This window comes from Hemicordylus capensis, chromosome 2, assembly GCF_027244095.1.
Source record: "Hemicordylus capensis ecotype Gifberg chromosome 2, rHemCap1.1.pri, whole genome shotgun sequence".
Classification (NCBI taxonomy): Eukaryota; Metazoa; Chordata; class Lepidosauria; order Squamata; family Cordylidae; genus Hemicordylus; species Hemicordylus capensis.
In genome coordinates, this window is record NC_069658.1 from 295,901,935 (window position 1) to 295,929,091 (window position 27,157).

At 43.1% G+C, this 27,157-nt stretch overlaps 1 protein-coding gene across 8 annotated transcripts in view; it reads right to left on the minus strand.

Moving 5' to 3' along the window:
• NR2C2 (nuclear receptor subfamily 2 group C member 2) overlaps positions 1-27,157 on the minus strand; it is a 135,023-nt gene that overhangs the window by 48,492 nt on the left and 59,374 nt on the right. For all 8 annotated transcript variants that reach the window (XM_053293761.1, XM_053293755.1, XM_053293756.1 and 5 more), the window contains 4 exons: positions 5,244-5,337; positions 4,414-4,547; positions 2,722-2,899; positions 1,808-1,929 (listed from right to left, as the gene is read on the minus strand). In XM_053293761.1, coding sequence (XP_053149736.1) covers positions 1,808-1,929; positions 2,722-2,899; positions 4,414-4,547; positions 5,244-5,337 — 528 coding nt within the window. The remainder of the gene's footprint in view (positions 1-1,807; positions 1,930-2,721; positions 2,900-4,413; positions 4,548-5,243; positions 5,338-27,157) is intronic.

The window sequence follows — 27,157 nt, forward strand, 5'->3', positions numbered from 1 at the left end:
ACCTAATATCATGTATGAATGCCATTGCTTGGCAGAGAAAGGATGAATAAGAACATGCCATATTTGTAAACCTAGTGAAGAGACATTTTTAGAGTTCTTTTCTCTCACCCCTGATACTAATTCCTATTAACAGGCATTAGGGAAAGGGCTTCCAGTTCAGAGGCTGGAAGGCAAGTCCAAGTTCTGGTAAGATTCTTCTTAAAGTTAAGCCTCTTAAAATGCATTCCTGGTACATTTTTAGAGGTCAGTGCTAGAAGCCTTGAACTGTTGTAACTCAGATGCAGACTTGTGTTTCTGAGTATATTGCTTACGGAGTACAAAATGTAGCTGACTGGCTCTACACCTAGGCTGCCATTTTGCGACTGGCTCTGCTCCCACAGGCTGCCATTTTGTGGCCAAACAACAAAATAAGTTTCAAAATGTAAATGTCACTGTATGAAGATCATGGCTAACACTCACACTAGCACTGCATTGGTGTTGACAATGTGCTGTTTAAGAATGTGCTGTCACACAAGAGGGAGGGGTGATTTTTACTAATCTCCCCATCCCTCTGAAGCCAACTGTACCTCCTAAATATATGTCCCAGAGGGTCACGCAGGCCCTTCACTACTTCATGGTCCGTGCCAAAGAGCAATGATCAGCATCCAGACTAGCACTCTGGTAGAGCAAAACTCCTGTCTCCACCTACTTTCTTTGAATTTTCCCCTCCCCCTGCAATCACCCATACCACATCTCCTATTTTTCCTGAGAGTCCCTCAACCCTCAACAATGGCTTCTGCAGTGAAGCTGGAGGCTTTAGTGACAAGGAAGGGGTGGGGAAAATTGCATCCATTCACCCAACACAGCAAACACAGCTGTGGATATCAATCATTGTTTTCAAGCTTCACAGGAGTCTTCAAAACCAAAATGTTTTAGCTAAGTGAACAATAGGGCCCATATGGGCTTTTCTTACATTTTCTTACAGCTGATATGAAAATAATAAGTTTGTTGCAGAAAATGCTAGAAGATGAGCCTAGTAAGAAGTGAGTGGGGATGTGAAAGAGTCAGGTGTACTCTGGATGGCGGGGGTGGGGCAGAGAGAATGAGGTGTCAGTTGGGTTATGGTATGCTGAGGGGTGAGACACACCCAAAGAAGAATAGGGTATTAGGTGGAGATTAGAAAACTATAACTGTTTGGTAAATCTATATGTGATTCATGCTACAGCTCCTTCTTGTCCCATCCTCAACAGCCTATGGGTTTTCTGCCAGGCCCTTGTAATAACATAAGAGTCTTTTGGAGAAAGCTGTAGGCTGGCTGAGGACTTTGGAGTCGCTGAAGGCCTGCCCATCATAAGGATTGCAGAGGGAATGTAAAGGACTAAAGATGCTGCTGCCACTGCCCATTGAACTGGGGGGCAGTGGGTGGTGGTGCCTGCATGCCATTGGGGAACCAAGGCCCCGTCTTACTCCAGAGTCAAAATCAACTTGGCCCTGGCTTTCTTTAATTTTGCAGATTTTCCCTGGGATCTCCAGTCTGGTTATGCTACAGCACCAAAAGCACTGGCATGCAGCCTGCAGTCAAGGCCTTGATCTAGGGTACCAGTGAATCTGGTTTCCCAAGACAACAGCAATTTTAAAAAGCTCCTAAAGAATATATATCACACTAAAGCACACAAAAAGGTGTCACATAGACATGCCCCCATGAATTCAGCAAAGCTCAAAGCTGTGAAATGGGTTCAGTTTTGAAAAGCTAGTATAGACTGAGAGGCTCCACTAATTCCTTATGTTAAAAAAAGAGGGCAGTGGGGGGGGGGGAATATTGTCTTACCCTAGTGCTTGAAAAGCAGGGATCGATCTAGCCCAGTGCATGGAAAGGAAGAGTAACCGGGATGCTGATTCACAAATGTAATGCACATTTAGGTACTCTGGCATTGGGCTAGGCATTGTTAACTGCAAAAGAAAAGACATGTACAAGTATGAAACACAAGTTTAATAGATTATTGTAAAAATTAATAGATAAATCACATAATGTGTTCAGTGTCTTTTTACCATGGAATTATAAACATACTACACATTTATACTTGGTGTATATGAACATTCAAACATTGTTACTAGTTTAATTTCAGGTTTTTTTATCTGAATGGTTTTGAAAAGATTCTCAACTCCAGACTCACATGGTAGCTGAAGTGGAGTTGCACACTCTGTATTGGCACAGGATCTGTTTCAATTTAAAATAAGATCTTCAGTGCTTCTTTTTAGTTATAACTTACACTTTGAAACTCAGAACATAGTATAATTAGTGTGCATAAAACCCATAGCAGACAAGTTTGAAATGAATGAATATATCATGAACAATTATTCATTTATATATTTTATAGATGAGTGACATTGGGTTGAGCACTATAAACATATTTTGTTTTATAACATCTTTTTTAAAAAAATGTTTCCACCTCACAGACCTTGTGAAAAGCTTCTTTAAGGATTTCTAATCAAAGAACCTCAACAGAGGTCAGATTATAATATCTACCTACTTCACTTTTGTGAGTTTGAAAGCTACCACTCTTTCCTCCTCTACAAATTACTGGGAATCAACTGAAGAGCTTTTAATAAACAGAAATCCCCAAACAGGGGATATGGAAGGTGTAGGTTCTGTTCATTGATTTATTTTTGCTTGTTAATCTTTTGGTTTGTGTTTTATAAAGTACTGCAAGACAGATTTATCCAAATAAATTAAGGAAACACCTTAAATGTCACATGAGTATCTGTAAGCAGAGGCCCTTCAACTTCAATGATTGGCGTGGATTGATCCCTACTGATGACATGAATATTCCCACCACCTGCGGGATCCATCCCATCTGCCAGAGTCTGAGCTGCTGTACCATCTGTGGTGTTAAGTGCTTTAGCCAAAGTATCAAATGCCCTGCAAACAAAAGAGTAAATCGATAAGATAGATTTCCTCTAACTTCAATTAATATATTTACATTAGCAATGCAATAAAACCACTGATAAAGCCCAGGTCTATACACCAGAGAATAGCATACAAAATTCAGGAGGGATTCTGCTGTAGTGCACTGTTCAAAGATCCAAAAAGAAGGCACATTATGACTACAGTTAATTAAAAATATTTTGATTACACGAAGTCTTGTTGCCATGAAATAGGCAGCTTTTTATTTAAAGTTTAAAGTTGTGCCGTTGAGTCGATGTCGACTACTGGTGATCACAGAGCCATGTAGTTTTCTTTGGTAGGATACAGGTTATCCTACCTTAAAAACAACAACAATCCTGTAATACTAAACTGAGTAAGAAAAGGTTGTACAGGTTAATAGAACATAACTAGCTGACCCCACACTGAGCATCTGTACAACAATAAACTGCCCCAACCTTCAGGCCCAGTCTCTCCTGCCCTCCCCCACCTTCTGCCCGTCTCTCCTGCCCTCCCCCACCTTCTGCCCACATCTCTTCTGCCCCCCACCTTCTGCTCCAGTCTCCCCTGCCTTCCCCCACCTTCTGCTCCAGTCTCCCCTGCCCTCTCCCACCTTCTGCTCCAGTCTCCCCTGCCCTCCCCCACCTTCTGCTCCAGTCTCCCCTGCCCTCTCCCACCTTCTGCTCCAGTCTCCCCTGCCCTCTCCCACCTTCTGCCCCGGTCTCTCCTGCCCTCCCCCACCTTCTGCCCCAGTCTCTCCTGCCCTCTCCCCACCTTCTGCCCCAGTCTCTCCTGCCCTCCCCCACCTTCTGCCCCAGTCTCTCCTGCCCTCTCCCCACCTTCTGCCCCAGTCTCTCCTGCCCCATGTTCTCCATCCCAGCCTGCCGCCTATCCTCCTCCGGCTCTCCTCTGTCCCGGCCCTCTGTTCTTCTCCTTGGCTCCCTCCCCGCCATTTTCGGGAGCCTGGTCCTCCTCTTCCCTCATCCTCCTCTTCCCTCATTCCTCCAAAGGGCGGCAGGGCTTCGCCCACCATTCATCCTGGCCCTCCAAACTGCCGCCCGCCTCCTCCTCTCCCCGGTGGCCCAGCTGCCGCCGCCTAGCCCGGCCAGGCTCCTCTCACCTTTCCCGCCTCCTCTTCCTGGCGACCCAGCCGCCTCCCCTGGCCGGGCTCCTCTCACCTTTCCCTATCCGCCGGGCGCAGTGCGGCTCAGCCGCCTGCCCAGCTGGGCTCCTCTCGGCAGCATGGCTCTGCTGCCCGCTGCCTTTCCACTGGTCATGGCTGCAAGCGGGGGCTGGGCTTGCCACGCTTCCCTGTGCATCCCCACGCATTCTGGCTAAGAGAATTAATTATATAGATGCTGTATAGGCAAAAATGAAACTAGCCAGTGATGCTCCAAAATACTGCAATACGTATTATTAGTAGGCTGACATGCTACCATGGTAGTTTAGTCAAATAATACATACAACAGATTGGTTAACCTGCCAAGTAAGCTTCTATATTAAATGCATACCGAGTGATCTCACTTGCAGATTGGTCTTCTTGCTGGATTTCAGTCGTGTCTCCATTATTGAGTGATTCGTTGAGGCTGGCAAGTGATGTTACAACATTTGCTAGTGTTCCCAAGGCACCTTGACTTGTCTCAGCCTACAAGCAAAAAACATGTATTAATGAAAATTAAGTCTTTAAAAATCAAGGAATGCACATGCCAATTTCCCAACATGTTTCAAAGTTCCCAAAATGTGTTCTTATAATTGACAGAAAAAAGTTACCACCATAGAACTAATAAAGAGCAAAATAAAGAACCCCAATATATATCTAAGCCAATTTACATATCTATATATCAATATGTGAGATGTTCTCTTGATAAAGCTACCAGCTAAGCCTGTTCATTGTTCTGGGGGTACCCTCTATTCCACATAACCTGTCTGAAAACATTGTACTGAACTGAACTGAACCTGTCTAAGCCCCCTGCTAACTTGTCTAAGAGGCATCTTTTAACATGGTGATTCTCTTTATTTAGCAGGGGGAGAATAACTGGCCCTATCGACCCCTAGCACAGTACCTCCAGTGACTGTTGCTGGTGTTTGTCTTATGTTTCTTTTAGATTGTGAGCCCTTTGGGGACAGGGTTCTATCTTATTTTTATTTATTACTTCTCTGTGTAAACCACCCTGAGCCATTTTTGGAAGGGTAGTATAGAAACCGAATAACTAACTACTAACTAACTGTGTTTATAAGGAAGTAGAACATGACCATTAAGGAATCCTATCTTCACATATATTAAGAAAGCAACTTGGTGAACAAAATGTGAACTGTACAATTTAAGTCCAAAGAATGCTACCTTAGAGTCTGTAGCCAGGAGCACTGTACCATCATCCCGTATTAGTGGCTGCTGAATATTCACAAGCATCCCTGAATCAAGAAGGCCAGTTGATCTGTTTAAGAATGGAGAAGTGGGTGGGGGGAGACGTGTTATGAGTAATATATTATTAGAGAGTCACACCATTATCCTTATCTATAAATGAGGAACAGTACTATTGTTCAATAGAACATTTGTGGAATAATGCTTTTTTATTTTTCAGGTTTTGTGTGGTGCTCGATTCCTTTGTCAGAATGTCTTTTGATTTTGCCTTTGCAGAATCTGTATGGGCATCACAACCCCTTGTGTTCAATAGAACTTGTGCAAAAATGAATGTTACTTCCCATTTACCTGCAATTACATTCCAAGCTTAGTTTCAGTAATGCAAAGAACAGTTACAGAGCACTTTTTCAAATTCAAATGATTTGTCCACTGTGTTTCCAAAATTTACTTGACTGGGGACAGATAAGCCATGGTCAACTCCAGTCAGAAATTCTTGGAAGGAATTTTCCAGGAGACTGGTGGTCACCCAATAGTCAGTTTTTACGTTTGAGAAGGAACTGTTCTGAAAATTCTCAATTTTTGTCAGAGGCAGATAAATTGGAGACCAATTTAGTGGCCAGAGACTATCTAAGAGGCACAGTAAAAAATAAAGCTCATGCTATTAATGGGAAAGAACTACTCAGGGTTAAGAATTGGAAATGTATACCCACATCTGTGGTTTGTAATTTGATTGTTGATTCTATGTAGCCTTAAAAATATATATATTTATCAGTACGGGCACCTTCTACAGGACATACCTGCTTGTAAGGAGAAGCCACTCATCACATATAAAAGGACAAGGAATTTAAGGGGAAAACAAGCTGCTTACCTGTAACTTATTATTTCTGTGGGGATCCATGGTCAGTCACTACTGGGTCTTCTGCACCAGCGCAGGAGGCCCACAGAAGAATCTATAGCTCCATTTAGGCACTCTCCAGCACTTTAAGGCGTAGGGATATTGGAGCCTATAAAGCCAGCTATAGAATGCTTCCCTCTTCGGTTCCTGAATCAGCCACTGTGAAGGGACTGACGATCAGAGGCGTAACTATAGGGGGGGCAGGGGGGCACGTGCCCCGGGTGCCATCTTTTCTGGTCACATGGGGGGCGCCGCCATGACCAAATTTTTTTAAATTTATTTAAAAATTTTTGTTAATACAAATGTTTCCTGCTCAGTGCAGCAGCGCTGCAGCAGTCAAGGGAGCGCGTCGGTGCCCCCTTCCCCACGAGCGGTCCCTTCCGCGCCACCTGCACACACACACACACCCCATTGATTTGCTGGCACCTGGCAGCCAGTCAGTGGCCTGGCTTGGCGGCGTCGGGCGCTTGTGAGGAAAAACCTAAGTATAATGTAGTATGTTGGGGGGGGCGGGGGGGCGCCATTTCAGTGCTTGCCCTGGGCGCCGTTTTCCCTAGTTACGCCTCTGCTGACGATAGAGAGAGAGAAAGAGAGAGAGAAAGAGCGCACGCAAAGCCACAGTAGCACAGGTACATAAACATCACATGGTAAGAGCACTAGCAGTGGGGATGGCCGGGCGAGTGTTGTGAGTGACCATGGATCCCCACAGAGATCATAAGTTACAGGTAAGAAACCTGTTTGTCTCTGTAGGGATCCATGGTCCCTCACAACTGGGTGAGTAAGTAGCTCCCATAAGGAGGTGGGTGCTAGTGATTACAGTACTTTCTTCAAGACTGCCTGACCAAAGTTGGCCTCAGAAGCATAGTAAAAGTCCACAGCATAGTGACTGACAAACGGCAGGTCCAAAGACCAAGTGACAGCTCAGTGAATGTCCTTCATACTGATGCTGAACATCTAGGCAGCTGAGGTAGCCAGGGACCTAGTTAAATGCACCCAAGCCTTGGAAGGCAGCTGAGCACCTTGCTTCTTATAACAAAAGTTGTACTAGTCAATGTAAAAGTCTCTGTCTCGAGATGGCAAAGCCTTTACAAGACCCAGAAAAGGAGACGAACAGTTGTGCCCTCGTACGATCCAAGAAATAAAGGAGGCACCTGTGAACATCCAAGGAGTGCATCGAGCGTTCAAGAGGTGTAGGCTGGTCAAGGGAAAACATAGGGACTACAATGTCCTGATTGATGTGAAAGTCAGAAACAATTTAAGGGCAAAAAGCAGGGTTAGGATGAAGGACCACCCTGTCCGGATAAAGCCAAAGGTTGCTGGTTCGAATCCCCACTGGTATGTTTCCCAGACTATGGGAAACACCTGTATCAGACAGCAGCGATATAGGAAGATGCTGAAAGGCATCATCTCATACTGCACGTGAGAAGGCAATGGTAAATCCCTCCTATATTCTACCAAAGACAATCACAGGGCTCTGTGGTCGCCAGGCGTCAACACCGACTCAATGGCACACTTTACCTTTAGGGAGAGTCCGCCCTCAGAGCAGCTGAGTTCACTGACGTGCCTTGCAGATGTGATGGCAACTAGAAAGGCAGTTTTTAGACACAGTAGCTTCATCGATAATGTCAACAATGGCTTGAATGGGCCTCGGTGAGTGTAGATAAGACATGTGAGAGACACCAAGGCTCAACCGGTGCCCGCACCGGTGGGTATAGGTTATTGACCCCTTTCAAAACCATTTGTAGTCTGGGTGGACAAAAACTGATTTGCCATCCCAGCCCGGATGGCGAACTGAGACAGCAGTGAGGCGAACCTTAAGGGAAGTACTAGAGAGACCCAAGCCGTTGAGGGAGGAGAGATAGAGGAGTATTTGATGGATAGATGCCTGGAGCGATTCAAATCCCTTTGTCAGGAAACACTTCCATTTGCATATATAGTCCCACCTGGTAGAGGCTTTTCTTTCATTCAACAGGATATCATCTAAAGGTTCAGCCTCCATGCTGTCATCGAGTGAGTCCGCAGAGCATGGCGCAGGACCAGTCTCCCCCCGCCCCCCGCCACATCGTGAGATGATCTTTCCGTTACAGGAGAAAGAGGTAAGTACCCTTGCAAAGCCGTAGATGAGCCAGGAACCAGAGTTGCCCGGGCCACCAGGGGCAGACCAGAATGCATTGCGAGTGTTCTTGAAATATCCCCCCAAGCACCCTGGACATTAGTGTGAAGGGGGGAAAGAGCCTGTCCCTCCATTACAACTGGAATGGTGTAAGTTCAGGCCAATGCCCACCCTAGAACAGAATAAAACATTTCACATTTTGTGCAGTCACAAATAGGTCATCAGTAGGGGCATCCCAGGAGTCAGATAGATAGAACAGCATCATTTAATTCCCATTCATGAAGGGTAGAGAGGGAGACATCCTGACTCAAGGAATAGGCCAAAATGTTATCTTCCCGCTTAATATGTATGGTCACAGGGTGGATATTGTACTTTAGGCACCACTCCCCAAACTGCAACACAAGGTTATTCAAAGATCTTGACACTATGCCACCTTGGTGGTTTAGGTAGGCAACAGCCATAGTGTTATCAATGTGAAACTGAACCACCTAACCTTGGAGAATGGGCAGGAAAGCCTACAGAGCCAGGAAAACTGCCAAGAGCTCAAGAAAAATTAATATGCTGCTCTTTCTGGTGGGCATTCCACAGGCCTCTTGTCTGCAGAGAATCACAGTGTGCACCCCAACCCTGCATAGAGGCATCAGTAAGTGATTGAGATCGTGGGAGTCAGGACTTGAAAGGGAACACCTTAAGTCAGGCAGGGACCAACAAAGCAGATTTTGTAGAACAAAGTGTGCGATGACTAACATTTGTTCTGGCTGTCCAGGTTTGGTCAGAAGACGGACAGCCGCCACATCTGGAGTCTCCACATATGCAGCCATGTATTGGCCACTATCATGGTGCATGAGGCCATCAGTCTTAGCAGTTGCTGGATGGAGCAAGCCCTTTGCCTTGGTGCTAACTGGAAGGCGGACACCAGGAAAAAGATGGCCTGGATGTGTTCCACAGGTAAGTATGCATGCTTCTGGATGGCATCCAGTACAGCACCGATGTACTGGACAGCACACTGGGGGGTCAGGACAGATTTCTTTAGGTTGACTCTGAGTCCCAGATCTGCCAGGAGAGAAAGAGTGAGTAAGCTGTAGGTTGTACAAAAAGGTAGACTTCTCTTTAGCTGTGATAAGCCAAATATGGAAGCTGTGATAATATAAGCTGTGATAAGCCAAATATGGAAACACTGACAGACCCTGTATATGCATGTAGGCTACCACTGCAGCCATGCATTTGGTAAAACCCTGGGGGCAGTAGAGATCAAAGGGGAACTTTGGCACCTAGGCAAAAATTTAGGAATTGGCAATGACGAGGTCAAATGGAGACGTGGAAATAAGCATCCTTTAAGTCAAGGGACACAAACCACTCCTCCCATAGTAGTGGGAGGATAGGCTGCAGGGAGATCATAAGGAACTTGCTAGTTCAGACTAACTTGTTTAACGCCCTCCAGTCCAAGATGGGGCGAATGCCACCATGATGTTTAGGAACCTGGAAGTATCTGGAGTAAAAGCCAGAAAACACGGAAGAAGGTGGAACTGGTTCTATGGCACCCTTCTGCAGAAGCGACAAAACCTCTTCTTCAAGGCAATGAGTTCAAGGGGTGTATTTTATGTCCACATAAGCAAGAAAATAGTCAAATTCAATAGCATAGCCACTGGCCACTATGCATAACACCCAGGTGTCTGATGTCACTTGACGCCAGGAAGGGATGAAAGGAGCAAGGCAGATGGAAATTGGGGGAGCAGGGTCAGATACTTCTAGGACTTGGTGGTTAAAAGGACTGTTTGGGCTGGTCCTGTTGTTTAGACTTTTGTTGAGATTTGTGGCACAGGTCAAAGGGGCATCTAGAAAATTGCCCAGACCCTCACCTGAAGCCCATTCTATTCTGAGAGGACTGAGGCTGGTATCATTGTTTGCACCCAGTGCAATACCTGTTTTGGAAAGACGATGGTTGAGATTGAGCAAAAGTTTTGGCCGTATAACCGGACTTTTTCAGCTTCTCCATGGTCTCATCCGTATCTTTGGAGAAGAGTCCTTCACCATTGAAGGGTAGGTTTTCGGTTTTGTCTTTCATGTTAGGCTGAAGAGGCATGGACCTGAGCCAGGCATGGTGACTGAGCACGATCGGCCTAGCCAGAACCTTCAACTCAGTTTCCGTCAGGTGCTTTGAGGAACTAAGATGTTGCCTTGTAAGATCGGCAGACTTTGAGAGAGTGGACTTAAATTTAGCCCTGAACAGCTCCAGCAAATCAGCAGCATCATCCTTTAAAGTATCCCAAAGCATTTATTGATACTTGGACATGCATGCCAAATAATTGGCAACTTTTAGGAAAAGACATAAAGAATAAAACTTCCTCATGATTGAATCTAGTTCCCGGCCTTCTTTATCAACTGTTTTCATGAACACTTGGATTGTGGGGCGCAATCCACCACCAAAGTGTTTGGAGCTGGGTGTTTGAATAAAAACTGGAAGGATGCCTCCTGGATCCTATAGAGGGACTCCAACTTCTTGCAAGGGAGCAAAGAACTCGCAGGAGTAGCCCAGGCAGCCTTGGAGGCAGCAGCAAGAGCTGGTAGCATGGGCAAGGCGGTAGGGTCAGCCACTGACATAGACGAGAGATAGTCAGGGTCTTTGATGGCGGCCTCGGGGGAGGGGGGTATCTGCAGTCTCAAAGCTTGGCAACCATTTCTTGTATTCACATGCAATAAAAGTTTTTGTTTCTTCAGTCGGAGAACTGGGGATGTGCCTAGAGGTACTTCCAAAACATCCGAGTCAGGGTCAGAGCAATAAGATGATTTGTTGTCCATATCTGGATCCTCAGGCCCAGGGACCACAGGGCGGGGCTCCATGGGGGGACAGGATCCCGAGGAATACCCGGGTAACAGGGGCCGGATCCCTCAGAAGATCAGTGCCTGCGGAGGTTCAGGTGTTACCAGTGGAGGCACGGGCACAGGAGCCCTAGGTGCTGGTGTAGGAGGCCTGGAAGGAGCAGCAGGAGTAGCAGGGCACTTAACGGGATCATTAGCATCAGGGGTGTGGGGGGCTGAGAGGACCCCCCTAAGCTGCATCAACTACCATAGTCTATTTTCTTGAAATTCATATGGAAGCACTGAGGAATTGTAGAGAGAAGATGATCAGAAGCATTCCTTTGCTCTCAAGTGAACCGATTGAAAGGCCCCAGGGGAGTTATTGTAGTCTAGCAGGTCCACAGGGATATGAGAGGCAGAAAAATGGAAATGTTCCCTCCACGGCATAGTTGTAGGATAAACAGGAGTTAGAGTAGTAGAGAGACCTGATGGAGATTTAGGTATTGGCAATTGAGAGCTTAATTCATCGTTGTCAAGACCCTGAGACAAGGTAAACCCCTTGAAGGTAGAGCCTGAAGGTGTGGAGTTAGCTGAGCCCAGCATTTTCTCCAATTCTTGCCTAAGCAAGCTCATCAAGGCAGGGCAGTCCCGAGCAGGAGTAGTGGTCGACAACATTTGGTGCAGTGAAAGGCGAACAGGAGAATTAGCTGGCGTTGAGGAGTGAGAGATAACAATAAGCGAGGGTGCCCTCGATGGGACAGGTGAAAGATGCTGCAGAGAAGCTGAAGCCACACCAAAGGAAACCAGCACCGTTGGTGCCATCGACGTCGCAGAGGTTGTCCAAGAAGTTGCTGACGCCGAAGTGGGTGGTCTCAATTCCATGGAGGTCGAGTGTCTCAGAGTCGGAGCAGGCAAAGTTGAAGTCGTCAGAACCGACACCGATAGCATCGACGTCGAAGATCGCCTGGAAGAGTCAGCAGCCTTCGGCACCGTGGAAGTCAAAGTCTAGATCTGGATGTCGAAGACTTCAACAAAGCGGTCTTGGAGGCCGGAGCCGGGGGGTGGGGTGGGGGAGTCATCTGGCTGCGCCATAGAGGGTGATGAAGTCTTAGCCACAGTCGACGCCTAACAGCTTGACACCGGCTTTGCACGTTTCTTATGCGACTCCTCAGGAGACAAAGCAGACTGATGTCTGTCATGCTTATGTTTGCGGAAGTGCTTGTGGCCTCTAACATAGGAAACAGCCATATACTGAGTCAGACCATTGGTCTATCTAGCTCAGTATTGTCTTCACAAACTGGCAGCAGCTTCTCCAAGGTTGCAGGCAGGAATCTCTCGCAGCCCTATCTTGGAGAAGCCAGGAAGGGAACTTGAAACCTTCTGCTCTTCCCAGAGCGGCTTCATCCCCTGAGGGGAATATCTTGCAGTGCTCACACATCAAGTCTCCCATTCAGATGCAACCAGGGCAGACCCTGCTTAGCTATAGGGACAAGTCATGCTTGCTACCACAAGACCAGCTCTCCTCTCCTCTATCTAAAGGCTTCTTAAAGCCAGCATCCCCATGTTTGCTTGGTGCCAACTGCGACAATACCGAGATGCATGGCCATGGCATTGGGTAGCTAGGCACCTCAGACTTGGGCAACGACGGGGGGCTTGGCCTCGGGATTCCCGGATGCAATATATTTTCATAAAGAGAAGCTTTAAGGTGCAATTCCCTGCTTAAACAGGACTTTTTCTTGAATGAAACAGACCTTGCAGGTGCTAGTATTATGCCTATCCCCCAGACAGATGAGGCAGTCAGCGTGGCCATCTGAGGAAGGCGCGGTGCCTCTACAAGTTGCACAACTCTTAAAAGTTTTAGAGGTAGACATAGCCAGATCCAAAAAACAGTCCAAGGTCAGCCAGATCAGAGTAAAAGTACCAAATCCAGAGGAAAAAGCCAAAGAGAGTATCTAAAACATAGTCCGAGGTCACAAAAATCTAGTAAGACAGTAACAGTCCGATAAACAGGTCAAAAACAGTCCAGGTCAAACACAAGGAAAGCACAGAAAGAGTTGCCAGAAACACAGTCCGAGTCAAAAGCCAGAAAACAGTCCAAACAACAAATTTACTTTCTAACATGAATGAGGGGGAAAAGAGCAGATCCTTCTTGAGGTAGCACAAGTGGCGGACAAGAAGGAACTGAAGAGGGGGGCACTCTACAGCCGGCTCTACAGGTTCCAATATCCTTACACCTTAAAGCGCTGGAGAATGCCTAAATAGAACTATAGATTCTTCCACAGGCCTCCTGTTGTGAGGGACCATGGATCCCTACAGAGATTATTTGGTATATAGTGATACACATTTGAAACCCAAGAATTCATTTTCCATGTGGGAATTGTACATATTGTAAACAGACACATATGAAAAAAATTGCGCACAATCCTATAGACAATAAAAAGTATACACTGAGGCATTTTACCACATGCAATACATCTCATGTGGTATATTGCAATAGAATGTTCTTGTAAACTCTTATACATAAGGAATTTCTAATCTTAAGAAACAGATTGGATAACTTAAATGTAACATCCAGAATAAATGCAGAGGGGAACCACTAGGAACACAGGAAGCTTCGTTATGCTGAGTCAGACCAATGGTCCATCTAGCTTAGCACTATCTACACAGACTGGCTGCCGCTTCTCCAAGGCTGCAGGTAGGAGTCTCAGCCCTATCTTGGAGGTGCCATGGAGGGAACTTGGAACCTGCTCTTCCAAGAGCTCTTCTCTTGCTTGCTACCACAAAACTAGCTCTCCTCCCATTTTGCCAATGCCATAGCAGAAGCCGCCTTCCTTTCGCTTAGCTACCATTTTGCATCAAACGCACAGAATGGGGAGGATTTCGAGTCTTGGCTCCATGTGCACCAGCACCTCCTCTCCTTGACACAGATCAGCAGTGAGAACTCAGTGGACTGACAGATTCACAACTTACATCATCTCTGTAGCCAGGGAGTACAACTTGAGGAGTTCCACCCAATGACTTCCACCCTTCTCTCCCCATGCCCCACCTTTCTTTTACAGTAGTTGTAGCAGTGGTTTTATATAACACTAATGTATACTAGTAGAGGTAACAGAATATACATTTTAAATTTCTCTCTATCTATACTTTAAACTGTTGTCATTGTTGTTTGTGTTTTAAAATTGTAAACCACCCAGAAATTTACATATGGGGCAGCATAAAAATGTGCTAAATAATAAAAATACTTATTTACATTCCCATCCACAGAGATCAGGGCCTCATCCACAGTTCCCATCTCCTCTTTTGTCTTTACTGAAACCCTATGGGATCAATCAGCCCGAAAGCAACTAGCCCAAGGCCACCCAGCAAACTTCAGGCCAGGATGGGGTGCTGAGCTTGGATCTTGTGCGTCCTAATCTGGTATTCTATGCACTCTACCCCATATGGATTCTGAATAAAGAAAAGGGCACTCTGCACAGACTCAAGGGAAGCCTCCGGAGGACTAGGAGGCTAGTTACACAGGCTTCGCAAGCGCCCTGGCCCACATGACTCACGATGATCTTGAGGAAGTTGTTGGAATCCACATGGTTGAACATTCCACTATTTGGAACATTATAAACAACAACCATAAACCCACAGAATTAATCTTTTGGGCGAGAGAGCAGGTAAAGAATCAGAATGAGGGACTGTCAGGGTCCCACCTTGATGCCCCTCTCAATTCCAGGGAAGTGATTTATTTTTATTGTTCTATGACAGTTTAAGTCTCCAGACTCTAGGAATTCATTCAGCTTTTACTTTCCCTTGCTGCCACCATATAAACTCTTATTACCCTGTTCTAGGTACTCAACTCCTTTAGCTGCGTAGCCTCGCAAGCGCAGGATATGTGTACATGTTCAGGATATAAAATGAAACAAAAATTGAGGTAGAAAATGAAAATGAGAATAAGTTTATTATTCACTGATTAGAATAAAGATCTCTGCAAAGCAGGGCATACCAAGTTACTAGGTACATCAGCTGTTCTGGATAAAATGTAACATATAGGGAGGTGAGATAACTGGGACAAAGGTAATTAAATTTGGGATTATAAATTTAGTGAATTCCTCCAGACCTTCTTGTCTTTTACTAGGAGCCTTCCCAGAACACTGCTGGCTTCCGTCTCCACACATTCACCCTTCAAGTTCCACACAATGCCCGTGAACAATCTCTCCTGTTCATAACACACACCCCAAACATTCAACCCCCAGCTCAAAAACACCTCCTACTACCACGCAACTCAATCCAACTCGCTCTCTCCCCCCTCTGTCTCCACTGCCTTTCTTAAATCCCTCCCACTCTGAACCTTCTGTCCTGGTTACTAGGGTAACCCATACACACTCACTCACCAGCTCCTATATACATTCCACATTACCCCCCACCCCCATTCTTGCTTTGAAGTCATTCCCTATCGGAATAATCTAAGCTGACAATAATTATGGAAGTTACATACAAGTGATGTTTGATTCTTTACAACTTTGATTGACTGATGATTGATTAAATAATAATAATAATTATTATTATTTACATTTATATCCCACTCTTCCTCCAAGGAGCCCAGAGTGGTGTACTACATACTTGAATTTCTCTTTCACAACAACCCTGTGAAGTAGGTTAGGCTGAGAGAGAAGTGACTGGCCCAGAGTCACCCAGCTAGTTTTATGGCTGAATGGGGATTTGAACTCGGGTCTTCCCAGTCCTAGTCCGGCACTCTAACCACTATACCATGCTGCTATAGGCAAAGCCCATAATATTTTTACATCTTCAGCTTCTACAACTTTTTCAATTTTATGGTCCCAACAACCTTTGGCTACAGGTAGCTTGTATTTTTTGCAGATGTTCCAGTGTATCATCCCTGCTACCTTGTCATGCCTTTGTTTGTAGTCAGTCTGTGCGATCTTTTTACAACAGCTGATTAGGTGGTCCACGGTTTCATCTGCTTCTTTACAAAGGCGGCACTTGCTGTTTGTTGTTGACTTTTCTACTTTTGCTCTTATTGCATATGTTCTTAGTGCCTGTTCTTGTGCAGCCAGTATTAAACCCTCTGTTTCTTTCTTCAAGTTGCCATTCTTAAGCCATTGCCAGGTCTTGGTGATGTCTGATTTTCCACTTATACTGTGCAAATATTGACCATGCAGTGGCTTGCTTTTCCATTTTTCTGCTCGGTTCTTGACTTGTTCTTTCTTGTAGGCCTGCTTTGTTTCACTGGTGTTGAATAGTTTCGTGTTATTGACCATTTTAAGTGCATCTTCTTCACTGTCCTTAATATATTCTTCAAGGCCTCTTTTCTCTTCCTCTACTGTTTGATGGACTTGCAGCATTCCTCTTCCACTTGAGCTGCGAGGGAGGTATAGCCTATCTACTTCACTGCGGGGGGTGGGGGGAGAGCATGATTGATGGTCATTATTTTCCTGGTCTTACGATCCAGCGTCTCTAGCTCATCCTGGGTCCAGTCTATTATTCCTGCAGTGTATCTGATAACAGGTATAGCCCAGGTGTTTATGGCTTGTATGGTGTTCCTGCCATTGAGTTTGGACTTTAGGATTTTTCTAACTCTCCTGATAGCACTTAGCAATAGCAATAGCACTTACATTTATATACCGCTCTATAGCCGAAGCTCTCTAAGCGGTCTACAATGATTTTTAGCATATTGCCCCAACATTCTGGGTACTCATTTTACCGACCTCGGAAGGATGGAAGGCTGAGTCAACCTTGAGCCCCTGGTCAGGATTGAACTTGTAACCTTCTGGTTACAGGGCGGCAGTTTTACCACTGCGCCACCAGGGGCTCCTGATATATTCACTTCACATTTTTCTTTTAACTTCAGTGTGTGTGATGTTATCAGCCTGGAGAATGCCCAAGTATTTGTAATGTTCTTTCTCTTCCAGGTTCTTGATCTTGCTTCCATTGGGCAGTTCTATTCCTTCTGTTTTTCTTATTTTCCCTCTGTTCATTATTAATGCAGCACACTTGTCTAGTCCAAACTCCATTGCTATATCGCTACCGAATATATGGACAATGTTTAGCAGTGATTCAATTTCTGACTGGGACTTTCCATACAACTTCAGATTATCCATGTACAGCAGATGGTTGATATTACTTGATGTTTTAGATGTTTGGTATCCGAGGCCTGTTTTGTTTAGTATTTGTGAAAGTGGGGTCATGGCGATTACAAACAACAGAGCGGATAGCCAGTCCCCTTGGAAAATGCCTCTTCTAATGCTAACCTGTCCAAGTGTCTCACCATTGATTTTTAACTGTGTACTCCACATGCCCATTGCTTTTTAAAATAAATATCTGATTGTTTTTGCTGACACCAGTTGTTTCTAAACATTTTAGTATCCATGTGTGAGGCAATGAGTCGAAGGCTTTTTTGTAGTCAATCCATGCAACACTTAGATTTGTTTTTCTTCTCTTGCAATTTCCTAAAATCATTTGGTCAATCAGCAGTTGGTCTTTTGTGCCTCTGGTGTTCAGACAATTTCCTTTCTGTTCAACTGGAAGCTGTTGTTTGTTAATAAGTGTTGCATCACTTCATCTGCTATTATTCCAGTTAATAATTTGAACATGGTTGGCAGGCAGGTTATCAGTCTATAATTACTTGGAACTGCACCTTTTGCTGGTTCTTTCATTATGAGATGAGTTTTCCCAGTTGTTAGCCATTGTTCAATATCACCACCTTGCAAAATGTGATTGAACTGTTTTGATAGTTGTTTATGAAGGCTTGTTAGGTGTTTAAGCCAAAAGCCATGCGGTTCATCGTCGCCTGGTGCAGTCCAATTTATAATTTTCTTTGCTCTTTCACTTATTAATCCTGGTGTTATTATTACATCTTGCATTTGTTGGTTACATTTTTTGACCTCTTTCATGCAGCCTGCTTTTTTATTATAATCTATTGGATTGTCCCATTATTTTCCCCAGAATTGCACTGTTTCTTCTTTATTTGGTGTTTCTACATTTCTTGCAGTTTCTCCTTCTATGCTTTGGTAGAAATGTCTCTGATTCGACTGGAATTGGAGATTCTGCCTGTGTTGTGTAATTCTGGCTTTGTATCTGCTAATCCTCTTTGACACTGCTGTTATTTGCTGCTTTATTATTTCCAGGACTTCTCTAATTTTCCTTGAATCTAGATTGTATTTTTGGATCAGATACTGTTTAGTGTTTTCATTCTTCAGCTTCTTGTCTTTCATATCTTTCAGTTTACAAGCATCTGATCTAAGCCAGGCGATTTTATTTTCTAATCTAATCTTCCATTTAGGTGATGTACCTCTTTCTTTTTTTACAGGTCCATTGCTGTTGTAATTGAGTCCATCCACCTTGCTGCTGGTCGTCCTCTTCTTCTCTTGCCTTCAACTTTTCCCAGCATTATGGATTTCTCAAGGGAGCTGGGTCTTCGCATAATTATTAATTATTATTATTTTACATTTATATCTCGTTCTTCCTCCAAGGAGTCCAGAGCGGTGTACTACATACTGGAGTTTCTCTGTCTGAATGTGTCCGAAGTATGATAGTTTGAGCCTGGTCATTTGTGCCTCATGTGAAAATTCTGGATTGATTTGTTCTATGATCCATTTGTTTGTTTTCCTGGCTGTCCATGGTATCCTCAAAAGTCTTCTCTAGCACCAAACTTCAAAAGCATCAATGCTTTTTCTATCTTGCTTCTTCAAAGTCCAGCTTTCGCATCCATAGAGTGTCACGGGAAAAACCATTGTCCAAATGATTCTAATCTTTGTAGGTATAGACACGTCATGGCAACTAAATATTCTTTCCAAGGCCTTCATGGCAACTCTACCAAGTGCAAGTCTGCAGCATATTTCTTGACTGCTGGATCCTTTACTGTTGACAGACCATCCTGAAAGACAGAAGCTATCCACCACTTCAATGTCTTCATTGTCAATTCTGAGGCTGGTTGTGGTACCTGCTGTCATTAGTCTTTTTGACATTTAGTTGTAATCCCATTTTTTCACTGTACTCCTTTACTTTCATTACTAGAGCTTGCAGATCATCCGCATTCTCAGCTATCAGAGTGGTGTCATCAGCGTAGCGCAGGTTATTGATGTTTCTTCCTCCAACTGTAAAGCCACACTCATCTTCTTCCAATGCAGCTTCCCTCAGTATATGTTCAGCATATAAAATATACAGCCTTGTCTTACTCCTCTGCTGATCTGGAAACAGTTAGTTTCACCATGTTCTGTCTGGACTGTGGCTTCCTGTCCTGTGTATAGGTTTTTATGAGAAAAACGAAGTGTTCTGGGATGCCCATTTTTTAAAGGATGTTCCACAACTTGACTTGGTCGACGCAATCCAAGGTTCTTCTGTAGTCAATAAAGTACATATTGACCTCTTTCTGGTATTCTTTGGCTTTCTCAGTTATTCAGCGTGCATCAGCAATGATGTCTCTTGTTCCTCTGCCTTTTCTAAAACCAGCTTGAACATCCAGCAGTTCGCTTTCCACATAGGGCTCTAATCTGCATTGGATGATCCTGAGCATACAACTTTACATAACTAAAATCATAACTACATGTTCTTTATGCAATTTAAAAAACTTTACATTAAACCTTTCACTGTCTTTACAATGCATCAGCAATTACATTTCCTCTCCCTGGAACGTGTTCCACAACAAAACTAAAGTCCTGCAAGATCCATGACCAACATTGAAATTTGGTGTTGCTATTAGTCATGGTTTGCAACCATTTTAATGCCTTGTGGCCAGTTATTACTGTACTCTTGTCCCCATACAGATGGTCGGAATTTCTCCACTGTCTCCATTTGCCAAAACCCCTTACATAAATCCATTGTTGTGATGACATTTGCAGCTCCCAGTGTCTCTATCAAGGTGTCCACTCTGGGCGCTGGATATGCATCTGCAGATGTGCAGATCTGTATCTACACTGCATCTGTGTGAACTTATTCAGATGATGATAGTCTACACAAAACCTAATAGTATTTTCAGGTTTGTTGACCAACACAACAGGTGATGCCCATGGACTTAAAGATGGTTTATTACTCCTAAGTCTAGCATTTCTTTTACCTCCCCCCGAAAGGTTTCCATTATTTTCCCCATTTACCATAAACAGTTGCAATCTGATGCATGTTGCACTTCCAATGTCAATTTGGTGTTTGAAGAGATCCATCCATCCTGGCCTGGTGCTGAAGGTGTCTTGGAATTCCAACACCACCTCTAGCTGCTTTTCCTTGTGCGCCGGTTGTACCTCTTCTGCCCAATGGAGTTGATCGATACTTCCCTCTTCTTCCACTGTCAACCAGGTAGTCACTGTCTGCTTCCCTCAGCATTGGTACTTCCATTGTTACTATCGCTACTATATTATCCCTTCTCAGTTATGGCTTCAGCATGTTAACATGCACTACTCTGGCCTTTCGGTTGGAGTTTTTTTTAACTTGACTGCATAGGTATATTCGTCCAACCTATCCTGAACAATATAAGGTCCTTCCCAGGAAGCCTTTAACTTGTCTGTTTTTAGGGGTAAGGACACCAGAAATTCTTCCCCAATCTGAAATTCTTTTTGTCTGGCACTGCAATCATACCAGAGTTTCTGTTGTTGTGCATTGGACAAGTTCTGTTGCACTAACTTCATCATCTCTGCCATGGTTTTTGTATTTTAAGCACATATTGAACCTTTGATTGTTTTTGCTTACTTTCCCCCACTTTTTGACATACTGGACATTGCTGACAATAGTTTTTTACACCTTGGGAAACACCAGGCCAAAAGAAATGTTTGTGAATTCTTTGTCTGGTCTTTTTGATGCCCAAGTGACCAGCGCAGGGTAGATCATGTGAAATACTCAGGATCTCTTGCCTATATTTCAATGGAATGATCAGCTGTTTTACTGCTTCTCAACTAATCTCCCTATTTTGTGGCCACCACCTTCTGTATAATAACTAATTGTCCCAGTAGTAATCTTCTCTTGAGAGTTCTAATTCTTCTAAAGTATTTTCCACTCTTGCCAGCTCTTTAATTCTTTTTAAGGTTTCATCAACTTTTATCTCATTTTAAAATTCCATGGTGTCACAAATGTCTGGAATGGCTAATGCACTTGGGGGTTTCTATATCAATGAGAGTGGTGTTATAATCTTGTTCTTCACTCTCCAATATACATTCCTCCTGCTCACTCATCTTTTCTGTTTCTAAAATATTCACAAAGTGAATTGTAGTGGCAGGGCGTTCCTCTGGCTCTGTAACCATTTTATAATGGCTTTAATCAATTTGATTCACAGAGTGAACTGCAGTGGTAGAGAGTTCATTCTACTCCATTCTACTGACACTGGGCCATGGGCATAGAAAATAGCTTCTTGTTACCCAAGCCCTTTACTAATACAGAACTGACTGGAAGGTATTTTTATCTACTAAATCAGATCGAATCAATGAAATTGTGGTGCCTGTATAGAGAATTGCAAGAATTTGTTGTTGCCCTACTAATATTGACTCTCTGGTGAAATTATTCATCTCATCACTATTAGTGATCAGGAATCTACATTTGTGGGCTCCTGCCTCAGCTTTAATTGCAGGGTATTTTTCATACCGAGGTTCAGGTTTTTTCTCTTGTGGCTGGTTTCTATAGTGACATTCAGCCTTGATATGTCCCCTCCTCCCAAAGCCATAACAGAGCACCTCACTCTGTTTTTTTAATAATATGGTTTTTGAATCTTTTTTTCCTCCTATTTAGGAGATTCATTGCTTTTATTCACTGGTTTCTTAGTGTATGTTGGGTAATTGGGTCTTCTATTTACCTCAGATCTGGTCCAACAAGGGGACTCTTCTCTATTTAAAACCAGTTGAGCAACAATCTCTGCCACTTTCATAACAGTTTCTGGGGCCAAGTCTTTCACTTTAATTTTGATCTCTCGGTAACTAATAATAAAACTGTTCTAAAAGCACCAGCTCCATAACCTTCTGAACTGAATCAACCCATTTTGTGAAGCAAACTTAATGTAGGATTTTCCAGGTCTATTATTTATTTATTTATTCATTCATTCAACACATTTTTATACCACCCAAAACGTACGTCTCTGGGCAGTTTACAACAAGATAAAAACAAAAGTAAAACATTAGTTAAAAATGAAAACAAGAAACTTAAAACAACAATTTAAAATTTATAAAAAATATTCTAAAAACAACATTAAAACAATCAAAACAATATCAGTTAAAAGCCTGGGTGAACAGATGCATCTTTAAAGACTTTTAAAAAATTGTCAGAGATGGGGAGGCTCTTATCTCACTAGGAAGCGCATTCCAAAGCCTTGGGGCAGCAACGGAGAAGTTTAGGTTGTAAAGTTCTGAAACTCTTTCTGAAAAATTCTGGTCTCTTATACACTGCCTGTTTAAAGTTTTCATAAGAATCCACCATTTCCTCAGGTAAACCATTACAGATCTCTGCCAGGTCTCCCCTGACAAGACTGGGTATATATTTCATGAAATCTTCCTCAACCACTTGCCATCTTTTATAGCTGCTCTTTCAAAACTTGAGAGAAATATATAGGGATCCTCCCCTGAAGAATACAGGAAAAAATCTTTTGGTGTTATTTTATTCTGATGTTGTACCTTAAATTGAGCCATTTCTCTGTCATGCTGAAGCCTTGCTTCCTTCCTTCCTTGAGTTCTCTTTTGGTGTCCCTGTTTTTCTCTTCAAACTGTCTCTGTGCCATTCTATCTTTCTCCTCAAATTCTCTTTGAGCCTCCTTATCTCTTAATTTAGCTCTCAGCTTTTCTTGTTCCATAGCCATTTTTCTTTCTTCCATAGCCATTTAAAAAAAAATATTCCCTGTATTTATCACTTGATGATCTGGGTATACTTGGTTCCACCACAACCTTATCTTGACTTGTGGCCTAAGTTATTAAGAGCACTTTCAACTCTTCCACACTTGCACCACCATACTCCAAACCAAGCTCTTCACATTCCTTGATCAAAGCTGCTTTGTTCATAAATATATATCTAGATATATATATCTCGTCCTGAAAGTGATCATTTCCCCCTTGAGTGTTGCTTTTGGGTAACTGACCGGACATCTGAGATAGGCTGTGTAAATGCCAGTGGAAAAACTGAAAATTTGGTTCCAGGTAGAAAGTGGACAAAAAGCAGTGCTTTGCAAGTTTCTGCTTTGCTGCACTCTGCGGAGATGTCTAAATGGCGGGATCAGATTTTAAAATTATCCCCCGTCTATCAGATGGAAGACATCCTTGGTAACTATGAAAATATTGTGAATCGTATTCTCCTGGCCATGTCAAACTCTAATATGGTGTCTATGCACCCAACCCAACTTCCATCCAAGCGATGGTATGACAAAGAATGTCGGGCAGCAAAAAAGGAACTGGTGGGAGCTTTTAAAAGCTTTACTATTGACCCTGGTAGCTTTCCTAGAGTGGAGGTTGCAAAAAAGAAAGCACAGCACAAACAACTAATTAAGAGGAAGAAGGAGGAATCAATCAAAGACGGTTGGAAACTTTTGATAGAGGCGGCTAAGGAGAGAAATCAGATTAGGTTTTAGAAATTGGTGACCCCTGCATTAAATAAATCAACACCTTGTCTCCAAGAAAGTATTTCTGTTGAAATCTGGGAAGCCCACTTTCGGACGTTGTATCAAAAACCAGCCATCAAAGTGAGTGGTAGCTGACTTTGAACAGCAAATCCAGACTTTGGATACTCCGGTGTGGGCCCTCGTATCACATGCAGAGGCAGAGAGGGTGATTAGTTCATTCCCTTCTGGGAAAGCCCCTGGAATTGACAGTATCACTTTAGAGGCTCTTAAAGCAAATATGACCTGGTGGGTTCCGCTCCTTTCCTCTCTCTTCACGGCTATAGATGTAACAGCGTTAATACCAAATGAGTGGAAAGTAGCTATAGTGGTCCCAATCTATAAAAAAGGACTTAGGAGTGATCCCAAAAACTATCGTCCAATCAGCTTGTTAAGCATAATTAGCAAAATATATGCTAAACATCTGTACTTAAAGCTAATAGATTGGCTTGCGGAAAGGGATATCCTGGCTCAAGAGCAGGCAGGCTTTAGAGAGGGAAGATCCACTTTGGATCATGCCCTGGTTCTTCCATTCTTGTCGGCTAAGTATTCAACGAAGCCACATACAGGACTTTTCGCAGCCTTTATTGATTTAAAATCAGCGTTTGACCTTATCCCCCGAGAAAGACTCTGGAAAAGACTTTGGGATTTGGGTATAGAGAAAAGACTGCTCTTGTTAATTTTTACTTTATATTCTGGTTCCACTCTAAAGGTATGTTGCAACCTCCAAGGGGCTATGACTGCTGTAATCCCCTCAGATAGAGGGGTCCACCAAGGATGTATACTGGCCCCTACACTATTTAACCTTTATACCAATTCTATAGTTTCTTTTATCTCCTCCCCTTCCACGCATCCTCCTAAGATCACCAATAGACATATCTCCGTTTTATTATATGCAGATGATATGGCGATTCTTTCGCTAACACCAGTTGGCCTAAAGCGTGCTCTCCTTTTGTTAGATCAGGCCTGCTCAACTTAGGCCCCCCAGCTGTTTTTTGACTACAACTCTCACAATCCCCAGCCATAGTGGCCAATAGCCAGGGATTATGGGAGCTGTAGGCCAATATCTGCAGGAGGGCCAAAGTTGAGCAGCCCTGTGTTAGATAAATACTGTACACAGGAGAACTTGGAGATCAGTTACCAAAAGACAAAAGTTATGGTTTTTGCTAACCAGCCCAGAGGGCATCAGTGGTCAATAAGCTCACATAAGATAGAGCAGGTTAAGCCCTTTAGGTATTTAGGAGTTCTATTTCATTCTTCCTGTTCACGTAAACCTCACCTCGATTCGGCAATTTTAAAGGCCAAATCAATACTCTCTTATTATTTTACTAAGGGTGCATCCTATGTTCTGGCCGTGGTCAAACTATTCTCAGCAAAGGTTTTGCCTCAACTTTTTTATGGAGCTCAGTTGAGCATAGTTAAAAATCTTGACCTGCTGGAGGCACTGCAGTCTAAATTTTTAAGAGCTGTACTGGCTGTTCCCAGATGTGTCCCTACAGTGGCTCTGAGAAGTGAGGTCGGAATGGTTAGTCTTCAGACATGCTTATGGAGAGTCATTATTCTTTACTGGTTAAAAATTTATTTTTTGCAGGAGGGTCTGGTTGCTTTCATAAAACAGGACTCCTTTAAATTTAGATGGCATACTAAGGCCATTGATAAGCTGGCCCGCTGTGGATACTCCTTAGAGGCCATACAGGAGCTTGGTTATGACAGAGCTCGTATCCAAATTATTCAACACTTAATGGATATTGAGTTGCAATATGAAATTTCCCAGATATCTAAAAGATCGTTTTTGAGTGACCTACTGAGTGGATTTAATTTGGCCCTCTATCTCCAAGTAGTCAGGATTCCTAAATATAAACGAGCCATGACACTGGCCAGGTTAGATGTTCTTCTGTCTGCAGTTCTGTTTGGCAGATATGCAGGAATTTCTTTGGCGAATCGTGTATGTCCTTGTGATAAGGGCTGTGTTGAAACAATAGCACATGCCTTTTTACATTGTAGTTTTTATGATGAAGCCAGAGGAAAGCTACTTTCTCCCCTCCTGATAAATTTTAATGGAAGAGCAGATGATGTCTTATTGAGGTTTTTATTTTCTTTATGACATAAAGAAAATAAAGTTTATGTGATGAAGATAAAATCAGAACTGTGGCTAAATACTGTTATATTCTTTGCAACACATGCTAATGTTTAGTTTATGTTTGTAATGTCTGCATTTGTAAAACTGCTGGTCAAGGACCGAATAAATATTATGTATGTATGTATATCTAGAAGCCATATCTACGACTTTTCTTCTCACAAAAGTGTTTATATTGTTGTACTCTTACTTTCCAGCTGATGTCTTATATTAAAAAAAAAATTATCTCAGGATTTCACTTGTTTACGTTTGTCTCATTAAATACCCTGACTAATCCTATTGAATTCTGATCCCACCAACCCCTTGCCACCACCCTGATGCCCCACCCTGATGCCCCTTTCAATTCCAGAGAGGTGATTCGTTTTTATTGTTCTATGACAGTTTATTCTCCAGGTTCTGGGAATTCATTCAGCTTTTACTATCCCACTGCTACCACCAGTCTACCAGGGTAGGACCCTGACAGGGAATGTTGCTGAGAAAGGAGATGCAATGGATTTTGTGCTTACAGACCATTACACCCAAAGTGTTAAATGAAAATGCTATGCTTCCCTTAAGACTGCGCTTCCCTTTTAAAACAAAAGATACTCATGACATTCCTTCTGATCAGTCATTCATACAATTAGAGCATCCCAATGGTGAAGAGGGAAAATGACTTGATTAGCAAGCCAGAGGTTGAATCCCTGCTGCTACCTGTATTGGGCAGAAGTGATATAGGAAGATGCCAAGAAGCATCATCTCATACTGTGCAGGAGATGGCAGTGGTAAACCCCTCCTGTATTCTACCAAAGACAACCACAGGGTTCTGTGATCGCCAGGAGTTGACACCGACTCGACAGCACACTTTACCTTTAGAACAATACATCAATAACAGGTACCTGCTTTAAAGCAGATTTAGAGAGTTGTTCTTGAAAGAAAGATATAAATACTCTTGATGATGTAGGGTGATATTTCCAGAGAAACAAACAGAAGTCTCATTTACCCAAAATATGTCCAAAAGCTTTTTATTCTCTCTCTTGTTCTTTAGAAAGAGGTTTTTCTGTGCTAGTTAATTTATTCTTACAACAAACCAAAAAACCAGTTTAATGATCTGTATCTGATGATTGGTTGTACTGACACTTTATATGTCTTGATATGTCTAGATATATCTATAACTCTTGATATATCTTCAGTTTTATATGGTTTCTATAATTTTAGAATTGTTTTAATATCTTTCATATTATGATATAGTATGAGTTTTGAAGATAAAACATTGATTTATTTAATATTTGGATAGATATTATAATTGGTTTTATCTATACAATATTATGTTTATTCAACGAAAGTCCCCAAGGCGGTGTACATAGATATGAATGAATGAATGAATGAATGAATAAATAGGCTGCCTGAC